Source organism: Podarcis muralis, chromosome 10 (genome assembly GCF_964188315.1).
Source record: "Podarcis muralis chromosome 10, rPodMur119.hap1.1, whole genome shotgun sequence".
In the NCBI taxonomy this organism is placed as follows: Eukaryota; Metazoa; Chordata; class Lepidosauria; order Squamata; family Lacertidae; genus Podarcis; species Podarcis muralis.
In genome coordinates this window covers 70,049,457-70,066,902 of record NC_135664.1, presented here as the reverse complement: position 1 = coordinate 70,066,902, position 17,446 = coordinate 70,049,457, and the positions used below count along the sequence as shown (strand labels likewise).

Sequence of the window (17,446 nt, the reverse complement as noted above, 5' to 3'; positions counted from 1 at the left end):
TTTTGAACAGACATGTGCAACTTAAATTCACATAACAGCAGTGATAGATGATCTTTAATAAGGCACTGACACATATGGGATAAGCAGAGGTTTAATTCTTTGAGCATCATATTCTTTCGAATGCTTTGAAAACAAAATTAGGAGGACAGGACAAGTCAATTTAGCAGAGGAAGAGAGCATCATGCAAGGAGAAAACAGGAGATGTGAACACAGAGGGGCAAATTGAGTAAAGAGGGGAGCAAAAATTTGTGCACTCAAATTACTACTTTTCCCCTTTTCACAAGGATACCTGCAGCACTGAGGAACTGGATCATCAATAAAAGGTTTACTTCTCAATGGCCCATGGAAAGCACCAAATTTCTCATCAACCACAACAATCTAGTTTCCTACAATAACACTAGACTTCTTCCATACTCATTAAGGATATCACTGAGGGAACATAATTACAGAAAGCCTGTTGCCTAAATATATCCTGAGTTAAAGGCAAATACTGTTCAAATGAGGATCTTGGGACAAACAAGGAAAGCAACAGGAGGGACAATGCAGAGACAATGCAGATGTGATCATTGCAACTGCAGAAGAAGAGTCATTCTGAAATTACAATTATGGCAAAGTGAGAGGTAACAAAATGGAAGAGTCTGTAATCGTCTATTAGAGTGACACCTGGAATATGGACACGAGTGAGACAGAAATTTTTAAAGCAGAAACAGCAGCCAAGGGCTGAGAAGGCATGAATCAAGGTTAAGGACACAGGGTCAAAGTCAGCAGAGTTTTCAAAGCAACCAAAGAGGTTAATAGACTGAAGATAAAAAAAGGAGTGAGTGACAGAAGAGGGCAAATGAGACAGGCAGAGAGAACAATACAGTAGGTGAGTAAATGGCAGATCTAATTACTCAGACCCAGATAGCAAATCTAGCAGACACTTATCGGACAGCTGTCTGTCAAGCACCAGCTATCACCTCTTACCAGCATATCTGTGGCCGTGAGGTAGTGCTTGCTAGCCATGCACTGCTGCAGCTTCTGGGGCACTTGCTTGATGTTCTCAATCTCATCCAGCAAATTCAAGACGTGCTTGTGCTCAATGCCTTCAATCCACAACTTGCGCAGCTCATCCCGCTTGCAGTGCAGAAGCATCTTGCAGGAAAGCAAATTCTCCTTGACCTGGAAGAAAATACACCACAGCAGCTCAAGTGAATCAACAGACTTCTGGTTAGAGCAAGCCTGCCCATGTCAAATCATAGTACTAACATATATGTTAATAGAGATTTTGGTTCTACGGTTCAGCCCTTATATAGCCCTAAAGGAACCACCATGTGCACAAGAGGGAGGTATGAGCAGGCTTGGAGGGACCCCAAAGTTTGCAAAGGTACAAAAAGATATTGGGGGCTCTCAAGCAGGGGGGAGATCCTCCAAAACATCCCTGTAACTGTGCATGCCCATTGGTCATGGAATACTGAGTTTGTGGTCCACGCTACAGAAAACCAAGAAGGAGGGTGAATGAAATGGAATATCCTGGAAAGAGTTCAAGCTAGCCGTGAGCACTCCACATTACAACATTATTTTTCAGGCCCCACATGTAAAGTATATGAGGGCCATCAAGGTTGACTTGTCACTACAAATAAGAATTATCTACACATCAGCCTCCACACTCCAGACCACGATATGCTGCAACCTAGACTAACAGGGAAAAACACACAAACACACACAATACTTTTTTCAAATCTATAGCCTGCCGTTCCAAGAAGGTTCAGGGTAGGTAGCAACAGATTAAAAACTGCCAGTGATTATGGATTAGGTGAGAAAGGTGAAACCAATGGTTGGCTTAGTTGCCCTTACGTCAGAGAGACGGGGCAGCCTTTGGTTATCATTGCCCAAGTTCCTCCAGTCCTAGACAGGCAGAACAGGCAAAGTCCAGATGAAATGGAGAGTTGAAGCAGCTGGGAGTCTAGGAAAACAGAAGCTCAGAGTGACCTGAGAAGGCAGTAGACCAAGGACCAAGGAAGTTTTAAGAAATGATGGGTAGGAATTTAGCTAGATAGTTCTTCAGAAAAATGGAGATGGCTTCCATTTCGAAAAACAAAGTTACTTTCTAAAATGAGGTCAAACAAAATAAGAAAAGAGTAGAGATGCAGAAGTGATGAACTACACATCAATTTATAGCCTGAGGCTGCAAGCTTCTGGTCATAATTGAATTACAAAAACCTGAATGAAACAGTTAAAAAAACATTATGCTAAAACTCTCAACCTTAGATGCAGATCTCTCAACCCTTCTCCCTAAAGCCAGTCTACACAGAAAGATTTATGACACATTCTTGCTTATGCTTTAGCAGACTTTCATTGGAAGAATTTAAAACACACATACAGTAAACACCGGACATCTCTCTGCAAATTCCTGCTCTCCAAACACAGATACAGACAACTGACCTCTGGAAGCAGCAGCTATACATTGGTATATCCCCAACATGGTACAAAAACTTTTTTCTTACAAACAGCAGTGAACAGCAAAGATGGTTGGTTGTGTATGTGCTGCTTAAGAACATAAGCAGAGTTCTTATAAATTAATTAAGTAGCAGCAACACAACGTACATAGCTCAGTAAGAATTAGTACTAAGCCCAGCTGAAAGCAATGGAATTGATTTCCCTAACTTTTGTTGGATTACGTCCAATTCCTTCTAACTCAGAAACTTCAGTTCTCCCCCTTCTGGTCTTGCATAGAATGCAGATTTCCCCCTCTTTAACAGGTGGCTGACAAGCAAGCAACACCTCCCGAGTGGGGTTGTTATCAGTAGGCGGGAAATGAAACAGGTTGAAGCACAAATATGGAGACATGTCAGTGCACAAAAATGTGTTTTAAGGGAATCTGATCTTGTACACCTCCACACTGCTGCTGCTACGAAAGCCTGCAAAATGTAGCTTGCTTTAAGTGGAAAGGGCCAACAATAAAAACAAAAGGCCAGAGCTTTTCCTTGCATTGGCCAGGATCCAGAGAACTACACTACTTCCAGAGAACTACTCTACAGTACTAGTTTTATACCCACAAGAGGTGAACCATCCCACATGGCCAGCTGCTTTTAACACTGCAGGAACATGCAAAGCCAGGTTGTTGTCAGCCAGAGGACTCTGTTATCTAAAGCGCATTTGGGACTGGGAGTCACATATCCCACTCAACATTCCTGAAGTAGTTATTTGGATTCCAGCTACTGGATTTTACAGCAAGGGTGAGTAATCTCCCACTAGATGTTGTTGGATTCAAACTCCCACCAACCCCTCCTAACATGGCCAATGGTCAGGGGTGATGGGTGTTATAATCCAGCAACATCCAGAGGACCACGGGTTCTCTACCCCTGGATGCCACTATAGCACCAATCATACAAGCCCCATACATGTAACAGAATGCTAAATCCAAATGCCCACACAATACTAACACATAATGGGAAAATAGGTCCATAGATCAACCTTAGAGCTGCTCAGGAAGTTCTCTTCTAATCTGGCTTCAAAGTTTTGCACCTTAGCCGATGCCGATCAAGACTCAGGTGCCAATTCCACAACTGCAATGAATGTTTTGAGTGGTGTACAAACTGTGGCTTCATTTATGGAAAGAAAGCTTAAAGCAGTTGGGGGCAACCTTTTGTTAAGTGTGGAAGGATATCAAGTGGACTAGGAACTGTGAAGGGAAATCAAGTGGACTAGGAAAAGCAGCCACCATTGTTTTCTTAACAAATATTAATCAAAAACAAGCTGCTTAAAATAGTAATCACACCCTTCTTCTGGCTAGCTACAAAGAATGTGCTTTGATATGTTTGGAGGTATGGTCTTCAAGGAAATAACTCTGAGCATGCTCAGAAGGCAGGGAGGACTGCTCTTCAAGCAGCCCAACTTAGCCCTACAGAGGCTGAAATTGCCCTCATTACAACAGGAGGGAGAGGGAACCCTCACAACAAGGGCTGGAAAGCTAACTATCCCAACACTCAAATTCCACATCATTTTTTCTGACCAGGGAAGGACATCTTTGTCACAGTTATACTTTCGGATTAGGACTGTATAAGTGGTGCAGACCAGTAGGTTGACAAAAATGTCTGCAGAGCTTCTCTGAGTTAAATGTAGTATTAAAATGTGTGTGGAGTAGGGAAGAGTTTGTGGCTGTGAGATTTTGGAGAAAATGTTTTCTTTTAAATTGCTTGACATTCTTCTTGAGAGAGCTATGCCCCAATAGCCCAGCCTCCACTGAGTGTTGTGCTATTTGCATCCTTGTTGCTAGTAAGAGAAAATTCTGAATAGGAACACAAGCTTTCTCAGATGTTGCCTTTGGTGATCTGAGAGATCATGTCCCTAAGCAAAAAATGCTGAGTTCTGTTCAAAAGAAAGCCAAGTGTTATAATAATTGCAAAGTAAAGTACAACAATATTTTGAACTATTTAATCAGTGCTTTAAAAAAATGTTTAGAGGTACTCTCATTTTCCTACTCATATTGAAATACTGCTCCTCAATGGCGCCAAACTTAAATTCACAAAATGTTTAGGGATATGTGTACAGCTGCGTCCCCTCAGAAAAAAAGCAGTTCACAGATCATTTCCCCCCACCCTTGTTCTAAAACTTAGACGCTAGACTAGAGAATGCTTTGAACCTACCTCTCTTAGAGACATGGTTTGAAACTCTCTCTCATACACACAACTACTAACCTACCTCTCAAGGCTGTTGAGCAAATTAATAATGTAAGAAAAGATTAATAAGCCTCAATGACCTTTGGGTGATAAAGCAGTGTACAATTCTAAGAAAATTCAAAAGGAAAGAAAAAGCTGTATTAGAGTTGTTTTCAATCCCAAACCAATCGCTCCAAGGACAAAGGCAGACAAAAAAAAAAGTCCGAATCGAGTATATATTATGATGGAAGAAGTCTCTCCAGGTCTATAAAATCTGTCACCTTATAGCTGTGAGGGCGAGACAGGGGACACAAAAACGGTAAGACTGCTAATTTAACAGGGCAATCAGGAAGAAAAAGGAGGGAGAAAAAGAAATCAGACCTAGTATGCTGACTGTCACTTCCCAAGAGGTTAAAGGAAAGCTCCTTCAATACATGTTGACTGAATCTAATCAGGAACAGTAAATACCAAAAGGTCCTTCATCCTCTGTGGTTATTTTAAGGTGGTATCTCAAGGTCACTACGCCTATACATTTGGTTTTGACCTGTGCAGAGCTTAATTGTATTGAGTAAGCCTGGACTATGGTTTATTTCAAATTTCGTGTAATTGATCTCTGCCTTCACAGAGAGCTGAGCTTTGTACATAAATCCCTGAAATGAACTCCCACCCTTGGAAGGGATCAGGCTAGCCTCACTCCTCTTTGAAAATACTAAATGAATTTGAAAGTTCAAAAGGGTTGCCATTCACAGTCTCCAGGGGAGTGATGCCCTTCTCTTCACAGACTGCCAGTTTGAAAGGAACCCTCCACTCTGCCTGGGAAGCAGGACATTCCATTCTATGCATAATATGCTCAGCCCAGCCTTTACCTACCCAGGTACTCCACCATGCATGCCTATGCTTCCAGACAGGGTTCACTCCATTCTGCACACCTGTATATACCCATTCATCTGCTTTCTGCAACATTTATTGATTTTCGGCAGGAATCACAAGCAGATGCAGAATCTCACAATCCTATTCCTTGTTCACAGAAACCGATGCAAATATATGTAAATGCAGACACCCTAAGCTTCCAGGAAGGACTGAAGAAATATTGCCATCACTATTTAGCAAGGTTCTGTCACATTTTTATTCCCAAGCCCTATTGAGGCTGAAGAAGTAATTCTACAATTCTAGAAGCCACCACCATGTTGTTAAAGAGCTGGATGATAATGTGCCTGAGCTGAAAAGTCAGGCCTCCTGAACTATTTGGGCAAACATGCATATCAACTTCCCACTGCAGTGGGAAGGTAAACAGCGTGTCTGTGCGCTCTGGTTTCCTGGTTTCTGTCACGGTGTTCCATTGTGCCAGAAGCAGTTTAGTCATGCTGGCCACATGACCCGGAAAGCTGTCTTTGGACAAACGCTGGCTCCCTCGGCCTGAAAGTGAGATGAGCGCTACAATCCCATAGTCGCCTTTGACTGGACTTAACCGTCCAGGGGTCCTTTACCTTTTTTACCTTAAACACACACTCACACAAGTGTATCTGAAGTGTATCTGAAGAAGTGTGCATGCACATGAAAGCTTATACCAAGAACAAATTTAGTTGGTCTCTAAGGTGCTACTGGACAATGAGCTCAATGAGAGATCTTTCCCAAGCAATGCTAACTGTGCTCCTTTAAAATTAATGTTAGGCAATAAAACCAAAAGTTTAAAGATGCAAGACATGTTCTCGCACACCAAGGTATGGTTCCCTCCCTCTTATGAATCAACCCAGGACACAAAAGGTAACAATGAAATGGGCAACTTCCAACATATGTGCGGACTCTTTCCCACACTACTGAGTAGTCACAGTCCACCTGACAACTCTTAAGCCAACGTAAGCACCGCTCACTGGTCTATAAGGTAAAGGTAAAGGTACCCCTGCCCGTACGGGCCAGTCTTGACAGACTCTAGGGTTGTGCGCCCATCTCACTCAAGAGGCCGAGGGCCAGCGCTGTCCGGAGACACTTCCGGGTCACGTGGCCAGCGTGACAAGCTGCATCTGGCGAGCCAGCGCAGCACACGGAATGCCGTTTACCTTCCCGCTAGTAAGCGGTCCCTATTTATCTACTTGCACCCGGCGGTGCTTTCGAACTGCTAGGTTGGCAGGCGCTGGGACCAAGCAGCGGGAGCGCACCCCGCCGCAGGGATTCGAACCGCCGACCTTTCGATCAGCAAGCCCTAGGCGCTGAGGCTTTTACCCACAGCGCCACCCGTGTCCCACTGGTCTATAGGAAGTACTATTTTAGAAAACACTGCCGGTTTTTACACATGTCTGTGATATGCAGATCGGTTCCATGTTGATGTTTTCAGTATAATTCTTAACCTTTAAATTCAAATGAATTAGGAAACAATAACCAAGCTAAAAGGGGACGCAGGTGGCGCTGTGGGTAAAACCTCAGCGCCTAGGACTTGCCGATTGCATGGTCGGCGGTTCGAATCCCTGCAGTGGGGTGCGCTCCCGTCGTTCAGTCCCAGCGCCTGCCAACCTAGCAGTTCGAAAGCACCCCCGGGTGCAAGTAGATAAATAGGGACCGCTTACCAGCGGGAAGGTAAACGGCGTTCCATGTGCTGCGCTGGCTCGCCAGATGCAGCTTGTCACGCTGGCCACATGACCCGGAAGTGTCTGTGTACAGCACTGGCTCCCGGCCTATAGAGTGAGATGAGCGCACAACCCTAGAGTCTGGCAAGACTGGCCCGTACGGGCAGGGGTACCTTTACCTTTACCTTAACCAAGCTAAAATTTCTTCAGACACCATCAAAGTATTTCAAGCAGCTAGAAAGAAAAGAGGAAGTATTATTTGTGCTCTGCGCACAAATAACATTTGCAATGGTGAGGAGGAATTGTGGAATTCTCTCCCAATGAAAGTCAGCCCTAACTAGTTTCTGTTGCCAAATAATAATATTAAAAAGTTCAAGAAGCCTTTTCTGCTCTCTGAAGGCTGTTGTTGGGGTTTTTATTCAAGGACTGGACCTGCTACTGACTCTAGAGCTGAGTTTTGTGTTTAGGTTGGTTTTCTGAGTGTAAAATTTCACACTGCGACAAAACGTTCCTTGTGTGGGTGGAAGAAATTCCTGCTCCCTGGCTTCTCCTCCTCCACCACCAACCCACACCCACAAAAGCCAAGAGTCAGGATCAAGAACAGAGAGCAGAACCAGCAGAACAGGCAAGGGATGAGGAACAAAGAGCAAGATCAAAACACAAGATCTTATCACTCAAGCAAAGCACCACTGAGACAATAACCAGTCTTATACTCCTTTCCACCCAGGAAGAGCCGATGTCCAGCCTGGGCACAGTTAGTTCTAGATAAGCAGCAGTTTGCCACATGAAGCAATGTTCAGCAGCTCCTGATGCTTTATTGCAGTGCTGGATAACAGAATCCGTCTAGCAGGCCAGATCCTGAGCTTCTTCCTGTTGGCTCCCTTGACAAGTGGGCAAAGCTGCCTACATGTCAATCACCTGATTCACCATGACATTACCAAAAGAATTGGGAGACTACTTTTAAGTGTGCTTGCTATTCTTCCTTTGCAGATGCAGTTTCTTATGAGTTCAAGCCATGGCTGAAAAGGAAATGTGCTGTTGCTGCTGTTAATTAAATTTATATACCACCTTTCATTTGAAGATCACAGGGCTGTTTACAATATAAAAACACAAGCCAGGGATGTACAGGAAGAATCAGGAGTACATTTACAAGCATGCCCTCAATTCTTCTTCTGTTTACCCATGGTTTAAACTTTCCAGCACCTGACAACTTATAATATCAGACCCAGGAAAGGTAGGCCTGGTCAGTCTGGTGGGTGAACCTCTAGGGCTTTACAAGCCTATTTAAGCAAGCAGACCAAAGCATTGGGACTCACCCCTGAACTGAATAAGGAATTGTGTTGATTTCACTATGATTAATGGAGTGCTTCATGATTTGTGTAGTGCATATAACTCTGGTTACTTGTAAAAACAGAACAGCAGGTAAATAAGTAAGTAAATTAAATCCAGGCTTGCACTGTGTGGGAAAAACCAAATGCATATTGGCAGAAATGAAGCATTTTCTCTTTTGCACTGCACAGCCCTTCACCTGCTTGATCTTGTTGCGCGAGTTGGTGATGCGCTCCGTGATGCTCTGGTAGGTGCGGATGGCAGTAGTAAGCTCAGTGTAGTGCTGAACAATCAGCTCATCCAAATCATGATCACACTTCTCGTATGCTTCTTCCAGGCGACCCTTCTCATTTTCCCTGTCCTCAACATCATCACTGGTGGACAGAGTCCTAAAAAAAGAAGAAAAAAAGCAATTGAAGAAATGGCTTCACAACACAGAAGGCCTCCATCCTGGAAAGGTGCCACTACTTTATTGTTCCTTATAATTCACTGAATATTATTTTCAGATCACAGAACTGCACGCAGACGACCTGTCACTAGCATCACACACTGCATAAGCCAGAGGTCCTTTAAAATCCTCATTAGCTATTGTACGAAAGGACTAATGAGGTCAGCACTCATCGGATCTGAAAAGACCTCCCACCATCATCACCTGTGTGCATCTTATTATAATTTATGTATTCATTCTTATCCCACTCCGTCTCATGATTTCAGGGTTTTATTAGCCCTATTATGTGAAATGGAAGGCTCAATATCCAGCAAAGAGTTCATATTGTACAACAGATAATCAGATCCTGGGGAAACAAAGGGGGAGAACAAAGGAAAGCCTGAATCTGTACCCTATATTCAAGCATGCAGAAAGACTTTCACTCTGGAGCAAGTGGGGCTGATCAGACAATTTTAGGGGCCTTTACAGATATAGGCGTTCTCTTGTCATGCGGAAATACATTGCAAATGCTAAGAGCCCACACATGCCTGCTCCTCCCTAGCAGTCTCATTGCTACCATACGGGTTAGTTTCAAACCATTAAAGACTGTCCCTATCAGCTTAATTATTAGGCATGAACTTTCAAAGCAAATATAGTTTCTGAGTAGAAAAAATGAACATAGGCAGCATATTTATTTTGTCACAAGACTAGACAGCAGAAGGCTTTTGCTGCCTACATGGTACTGACTGTATGTAACAACATACAAAGTGCCTAAGTGACTCTTGTACTGGTTGTTGTTGTTTTTCAAATTGAATCTCGTTATTTCAAAACCTCTATAATGATTTTTCCCCTCCCCAAAGTTCACTATGATCCTGAACTTTTGGAACTAGCAGTGGCAGCAGGTCTCAGCTATTCCAAACAGCTAGAATTTTCTCCCACTATTTTTTAATAGAATGTCAGAACAGTCCTGGCTCTCACCTTTCTGACTTGCCAATAGCCCATGTGTGGAAGCAAATGTGTTTGCCTATTTCCTTTTCAAGGTCTGCTCAGATAGTTTTGAGCAATAGGTCAAGTGGTTTGAAAGGAAAATCACTGAAGGTCAACATAGCTCTCCACTCTTGTACAATTTGCCTTTCAATTCTGAACTTGTTGAAACAACTGAAACTATGCCCACCTAAGACTAGGGACTCAGCTATACAGCTGCAAATAAAACATTTTAAACGTGTTGTAAAGTACAATATACAAATGTGACACTAGATGGCAAAAGTGAGCTATGGCAAATTCAATGTATTTTTCAAAATGTTTTTTTTTAAAAAGCATTTTCACGTTTTTTCATATGTGTGTAGATTTCACCTCCGACACAGTGAAGAAGCACAGGAGAAAGTGAGAATGAATTACAGTCAAATAATAAGTCCTCTCTTTTTCTGGAAGTAACAGTACCTGCAGAAGAATAAATGGAAATGGGCCTATAATAATTATATGGTTGAGAAAACAGGAAGGATTTCTCAAGTGTGCCCAAAAGCTTTCAGTACAGACACTGGAAAGAACAGTGGGAACAGAATGCAAGACCTTCTTAATAATAAGTCCCAAATCAGAAATACTCAAGTGCACAAGCCTCTTTTCCAAGGTGATGGCTTTGGACCTATCACATTCGTAAGAAAGCACTGATCAGAGAACTTAGAGCATTAAAAATACCAAGAAAATAAGAAACATATATAAATAACTACTTAACTCATGCCACTAAATGCTGACCAAATGAAAGGACGACACTCACATCTGGATAATCATCTATTGTGTCTTAGCAAGACTTAAATGGGAAGTAAAAAAAGCTGTGAAACAAGTGTCAATAATGTTTAGCTACTGTTGGTGCTGTTGTTTAGTCGTGTCCAACTCTTCGTGACCCCCTGGACTAGAGCACGCCAGGCACTCCTGTCTTCCACTGCCTCCCACAGTTTGGTCAAACTCATGCTGGTAGCTTCGAGAACACTGCCCAACCATCTTGTCCTCTGTCGTCCACTTCTCCTTGCGCCCTCCATCTTTCCCAACATCAGGGTCTTTTCCAGGGAGTCTTCTCTTCTCATGAGGTGGCCAAAGTCTTGGAGCCTCAGTTTCACGATCTGTCCTTCCAGTGAGCACTCAGGGCTGATTTCCTTAAGAATGGATAGGTTTGATCTTCTTGCAGTCCACGGGACTCTCAAGAGCAGCCTTTCTCAACATGTGGGTCCCCAGATGTTGTTGAACTACAACTCGCATCACACCTAGCTAGCAAGGCCAGAGCTCAGGGATGATGGGAGTTGTAGTCCAACAACATCTGGGGACCCATAGGTTGAGAAAGGCTGCTTAAGTGTCTCCTCCAGGACCATAATTCAAAAGCATCAATTCTTGGTGATCAGCCTTATTTAGGGTCCAGCTCTCACTTCCATACATCACTACTGGGAAAACCATAGCTTTAACTATAAAGACCTTTGTCGGCAAGGTGATGTCTCTGCTTTTTAAGATGCTGTCTAGGTTTGTCACTGCTTTTCTCCCAAGAAGCAGGCGTCTTTTAATTTTGTGGCTGCTGTCACCATCTGCAGGTTCTTTAATTCCTCCTCACTTTCTGCCATCAAGGTGCCCATTTTTTTATACAGGGAAGGCACTTTCAAACAGACATCTGACTCCTGAGCAACATTTCATAGTAGCATATAAAGCATGTTATAAAGGAAGAGGAAGCCTTCAATATATGTAGGAGCTGAACAGTCACAAAAAGAATACAACAAAAACACACGTTTTCCTCTTTTCTTTGGCAGGAGGAAGTTGTGAGTCTCCTGATTAGTGTCATCAGCATCCTGGATCTCCTCATTAGCACCATTAATATATAGACCAGGCAGAGGGCTTTTCTCAGCCTGAGAGCCACACTCCATCAACAATAAGCTTCCGTGGACGGACTTGGATCAGGCAGAGCAGGGGTTAGCAAACTTTTTCAGCAGGGGGTCGGTCCACTGTCCCTCAGACCTTGTGGGCGGCTGGCCTATATTGGGGGGGGGTTAACGAATTCCTATGCCCCACAAATAACCCAGAGATGCATTTTAAATAAAAAGACACAGTCTACTCATGTAAAAACATGCTGATTCCCGGACCGTCCGTGGGCTGGATTTAGAAGGTGATTGGACCAGATCCGGCCCCCGGGCCTTAATTTGCCTCCCCATGACGCAGAGGTAACAACTGCATTGTTGCAGCCTCTTTTCTTGAATTGAGAAGTGTGCAGCTTGAGCAATGGGACTCAAGCCCAGTTCTTATCCCTATAGAATCCTTTAGACTGTAAGGAAGGGAAGCCCCCCACCCCCCAGTAAAAAGCACTACATGGGAGGAAGAAATGGCTTATGTGGGGCATGCATCTTCCAGGGCCCATTTCCACCACTGCTCCCATTAAACTATGAACCTTTTTCACAAGACTCTATTTTTATTAGTCCACAATATTTTGTTCCATATTAATAATTATCCTTCTCAATAATAAAAATCCTCCCTCAATCTAGCTGGGAACCATTATTATTATTATTATTATTATTATTATTATTATTATGACAAAAGTTTTTCTTCACATTCAGACTGTTACCATGCTCTTTTTAGTCAGAGCCTAGCAAAAAGCCTCCAAAAAAAATCACCAGGTGTGCCATTATGATCCAAACATTATGTTCCTTCAGAGCAAGGCAAGAGATACTTAATATTCTCAGGACTCTACATACATTCCTGCTGAGATTGCAGAAAAGTAAATGAAGGGAATCTGAACACTCACTGTGGTCCCATTAAAATGTTTGTTGGAGCAAAGTCAACAAAGTGTTTGCAAAGGAGGTAGGGAGGAGGAGAAATGAAGTGTTTGCCCTAGCAAAAAAACCACAAAAACTTTTCTGCTTTCAAACTTCTGAAAACACTACTGCAAACAGAAGGCGGGATAATAAATACATAAATATTAAAAAGCTGGTGTGTATTTCAACTTGATCTGCTGGCAACCACGCACCTCAGAAAATAATAAGCTATACTGCATTAATTACCTAGATAAAGGGTGGGCAGCCTTCAGGCTTGTGGGATCTATGGGGGGGGGGCGTTATTAGAACCCGCAAAAAAACTCGCCAGCAAGTGGTTCAGAGGTGGCACCATTCTCTTAGAATTAAGCCCAGGAATTTGCTTTCAGTATTAGAACTATGCTAACAGTCCTGCCACACAAAAATCCACTCTTGGTTTTTCCTCCAAACCTTCATGATCCCTCTGGCCCATGGGGCACATTCCCTGACACCTGCAGCATCCTGTCTCCCACCCACCCACTCTGCTGAAATTAGGCTTGAAAGATACCTATTGTTGTTTTCTCAAGCCCAACTGCAGCATAGGTGGAGGAGAACAGTAATTTCAGGGGTTGCAACTGTAATGGTAAGGGCCAACCCTTTCTTTGCAAGAGTGATTCCCCTCAAAACCATCCCTCCCACACTCCAGTTAGGTAATTGCTGATGGGCAGGGAATGAGTGTGAAAGGGTGCAGAGCATGCACAATGTCCACAACAGCTTCTCCAGTTTGCAAACCTGCCCACAGGCCCAGAAAGACCATGCTAGGGGATGCCAACTAAATTTAAAAAGGGGGAGGCTTTTTGTTTAAAAAAAGAGAGGGGGATTACTATTCTTAAACAACAGTAAGTCAAAAATCTTGAAGATCTACAAATCACTCAAAATCCCATTGTTCTAGCAATTGTCACTTTTTCAAAACCAGCACCGCATTTTCCAAAAGGCCTTATCTCCTGCAGCTCCTCTGAGAGGTTAACTGTGTGTTCATATTGAATCTGCCCCTCTTGGACTAGATCTGGCCACAAAGACCAAACAACATTGACTATGCAATGCCAGCCAAAGCGGGATAGTATCTTGAAACCGTATGCACTGGAACTTATATTTCAGAAACACATTTATTTGCAACCTTTCAGTTTCAAAACTACCTCTGGCATGTACATAATGAAGTCAAGTCATGTACAATGCCCTGCTAGTACATTATCTAAATCTAGGACCTTGCTCCATTCAGGCAGGCATTTAAGTCCTTTCTATTTAGGCAAGCACTAATTATGCTTAATCTTTAAAGATAATATTTATTTCAAGGGATTCTCAAGAGTACCTCTTGTTTTGCCATTGCATAGACTGGATAATCTATGTGGGTTGCATCCAAAGCTAGTCAAAGTAGACCCATTGGAATTAACAACAATGACTAACTTGGGTTTATTCATTTCAATGGGCCTACTCCAAGCAGAATTTAGCTAGATACAACCCTATGTTTTAAATGTTTATTTTGGCTGCACTGTTGTGATTTTATTGTATTCTTCTGTGAAAGCTTTTTTTGAAAAATGGATATATGCATTTATAAATAAAGGGGGACAAGCCTGCCAATTCAAGAACTGCAATAAGATGCAATGTTTTAAAAACACAAAGTTACTTTTAATGGGAGTGTAAGAAAACATGCAATTTGCCACTTGGCTACTCATCCAGGCTGAGCAACAACAAAGAAATAGAAGGTTGAGGTTTTCGTTTTGTTTTTTAAAGGCATTAAAGTGTGTACTTTTCATTTGGGCTAATTCGTTAAAGGCCAAAAAATCGACAAGAAGCTGAAAAGGCAGGACAGGGTGTCTCTAGGTTTCAACTACCAAGTAAGATCAAGGAGGAATGGGTGAGATCCAGGTTATGTGCCTTATGTGCTTCATGCAAATAGAGGGGAGTTGCAAATGACAAAAATGATTCCTCACTCTCCATCCCTGCTTTTTGCCATGACAGAAAATACTAGTGACAACAAGATTCACCTAAAATAACAAATGTGGGTAAATGCACTGAACCAGCATTTCCATAGAGAGCAATCACTCCCTTCTAAAAACCAGCTCAGGTGGTTGAATGCCTATCCATTTATGCAGAAGCAAAATGCTTGATACTTTATGTGACTGGCACTTTAAAAAAAAGTCTAATATTGGCTTCCAAGAATTTTAACTCCTCTAAAAATTTCAAACTACTAGGGGCTGATTACAGGTCTGGATCTAGCAGAGGCGAAAAGAGGCATGTGCTCCAGGTTGAAGTTTAGAGGGGGCAGTAAAATTTCCCTGCCAGTGTGGTGTAGTGGTTAAAAGCAGTGGACTCGTAATCTGGTGAACCGGGTTTGATTCCCTGATCCTCCACATGCAGCTGCTGGGTGACCTTGGGCTAGTCACGCTTCTCTGAAGTCTCTCAGCCCCACTCACCTCACAGAGTGTTTGTTGTGGGGGAGGAAGGGAAAGGAGAATGTTAGCCGCTTTGAGACTCCTTAAGGGGAGTGAAAGGCGGGATATCAAATCCAAACTCTTCTTCTTCTTCTCCCCTGCTCTTCTAGTGAAGCAAGCATGAGAGCCTCTGAGGGGCCCTTTTGTCCTTGGAAGCCCCCTTCCCACAGCCCTGTGGAAGGCAGGCAGGGCAGACGAAGGGTCCTAGGAAGAAAAGATAGAAGCACACTGCCCCACACATCCTGCCTCAACCATGTAGCCACTAAAAGGAGAGAGGGAGGGAGGTACTGCAGATCGGGCAGAAAGGAGCGCTCCGTAGCATGCTCAGTTGCACCGGTGGAGGTGCCCCCACCAGTCCACACCTCTCCCTGGGCAGGCTCCATGGACTCCCAGACCCAATCAAATATATGGGGAAGGGTGCCCTTGGGTGGGCCTCTGCTGTAGTAGGAGGTGCCTTGCTACCCTCAGGCTTACTTGGGAGTAAGTCAGCCACTCCCATTGGGCTAAGGAGTAGGGCTGCTGGCAGGGAATGGTACCATCACCACATTCAGGAAGCTGAGAAGGGAAGAATATGGAGAGACTCCCAAAGGAATTAGGAAGCACCTAAAAAAACAAACCATGATATGTTTCTTGGTTGGCCTCTAATTTTCTTTTTGGTCACCTTTATTAGTTTTGAATGGCATGTTTGAGTGGTAGCCATCTGTCAGGGAACATTTAGCTACGATTCCTTCATTGCAGAGGGTTGGACTATAAGACTCTTGGGGTCCCTTCCAACTCTACAGTTACATGATTCTATGTGTGTGTGTATTCTGCATAGCTGGAAAGCCAGCTTTAATACAATTAATCTTATTTATTGAATTGGAGACAGCAGCCCTTATTGTAAACTTCAGCTACTGGAAACTGGCTATAGCCATCATATTCCCTGACTGGAGTTCATGATTAGGGAGAGTGGGGACAGCAGCGCAGACCATTGTCCGATGGCAAAATCTGTAGATCTAGCACTGTCTGGTTAGATCAGTTCTTGAACAAAGCTCACAAAAAGACTGCCTAGCTAAACCAACACTCACAATTAACTTTAAATTGAGCTGGGCCTGAATCCATGGAAGCAGCTCTGCCCACTGCAAGTGCTGTGATGCAGCAGAAGGAGGACTGGATTGCTAAACTAGATTCCAAGAAACAAGGTGGCTGGGTTGTGTTTTTTAAGGGTGGTTTAGTGCTGCCCTGAACCATTTTTATACATCTCAGAATTGATTCAGACATCTGAAATCATTTTCCTGGGAATAAACAATTTGTCAGTTTTATTTACTTGAAAGCAACTGCTGTCTTCATTGCATGTCCTCAGAAATATCACTTTCATTGAGGTAATACAATATTTACTTTGATTAATGAGTTAAAGCACGACACTTAATCGACTAAAACATTTGATCAGTTGACAACCCCAATTCATAGGAGTGGAAAGAAGCAACACTGAATTAAGACCTCACAAGACAAATCTACAGACTCCACTCTATTGCATGATACAGAGGAACAACAGATAATTACTGCACCAGTCTGCAATATTAGGCAATCAATCAGAAAACAATTTGATAATTCGCCAGCCCTGACAACCTGCTACTCTAAAAAACACATACTGGAAGTGAACTTCTGCCATAAGATTGTCATCACAACAATTACATGTGGAGAAAGATAGCACACAAAGAACATAAAAGAAGCATCCTCAGACTGACTACATGTGCCACACATGTGATGTCATCTGTCCTTGTGTGCCATATTTTTTCCTTTCCATTCCACATCTAAATGGGAAAACTGAGGAGGAATATGACTCCTTAGGCCTTATGTTAACTTGTTTTCACATATTTTACCATAGAGTTTCATTAAAGTTCAATTTTAAACATCAGCTAAGATATATTTATTCTACAAGCTATATCACTGTTTTGTTGAGTTAAATCTGCTCCATGGTTTAATGTTCAACTTTAAACATGAATGTGTATTTTTCCAACCTTACTATTCTGCCAGAAAGACACACCTAAAGTTTCAGCAAATGCCTTTGGGCATGTTAGATAGCCCTTAGAGAAAATACATTTTTAGCTAGAGGCACTGTACCTACGGTATGTCTCTGATTCCATAAACGATATTCCTCATTATCCAAGACTGTCCCATTCACAAAGCAGTTACAGCTAAATTCTTTCCTCCACTACCTTAACTCTGGCTCATGGTTTAATCTGCATAAAATCAT

At 42.8% G+C, this 17,446-nt stretch overlaps 1 protein-coding gene across 2 annotated transcripts in view; it reads right to left on the bottom strand.

The window, feature by feature from the left end:
- Positions 1-17,446, bottom strand: part of EXOC4 (exocyst complex component 4) — a 343,578-nt gene that overhangs the window by 312,132 nt on the left and 14,000 nt on the right. For both annotated transcript variants that reach the window (XM_028746503.2, XM_028746504.2), the window contains exons 2-3: positions 8,730-8,919; positions 967-1,161 (exon numbers count right to left, since the gene is read on the bottom strand). In XM_028746503.2, the coding sequence (XP_028602336.1) occupies positions 967-1,161; positions 8,730-8,919 (385 nt within the window). The remainder of the gene's footprint in view (positions 1-966; positions 1,162-8,729; positions 8,920-17,446) is intronic.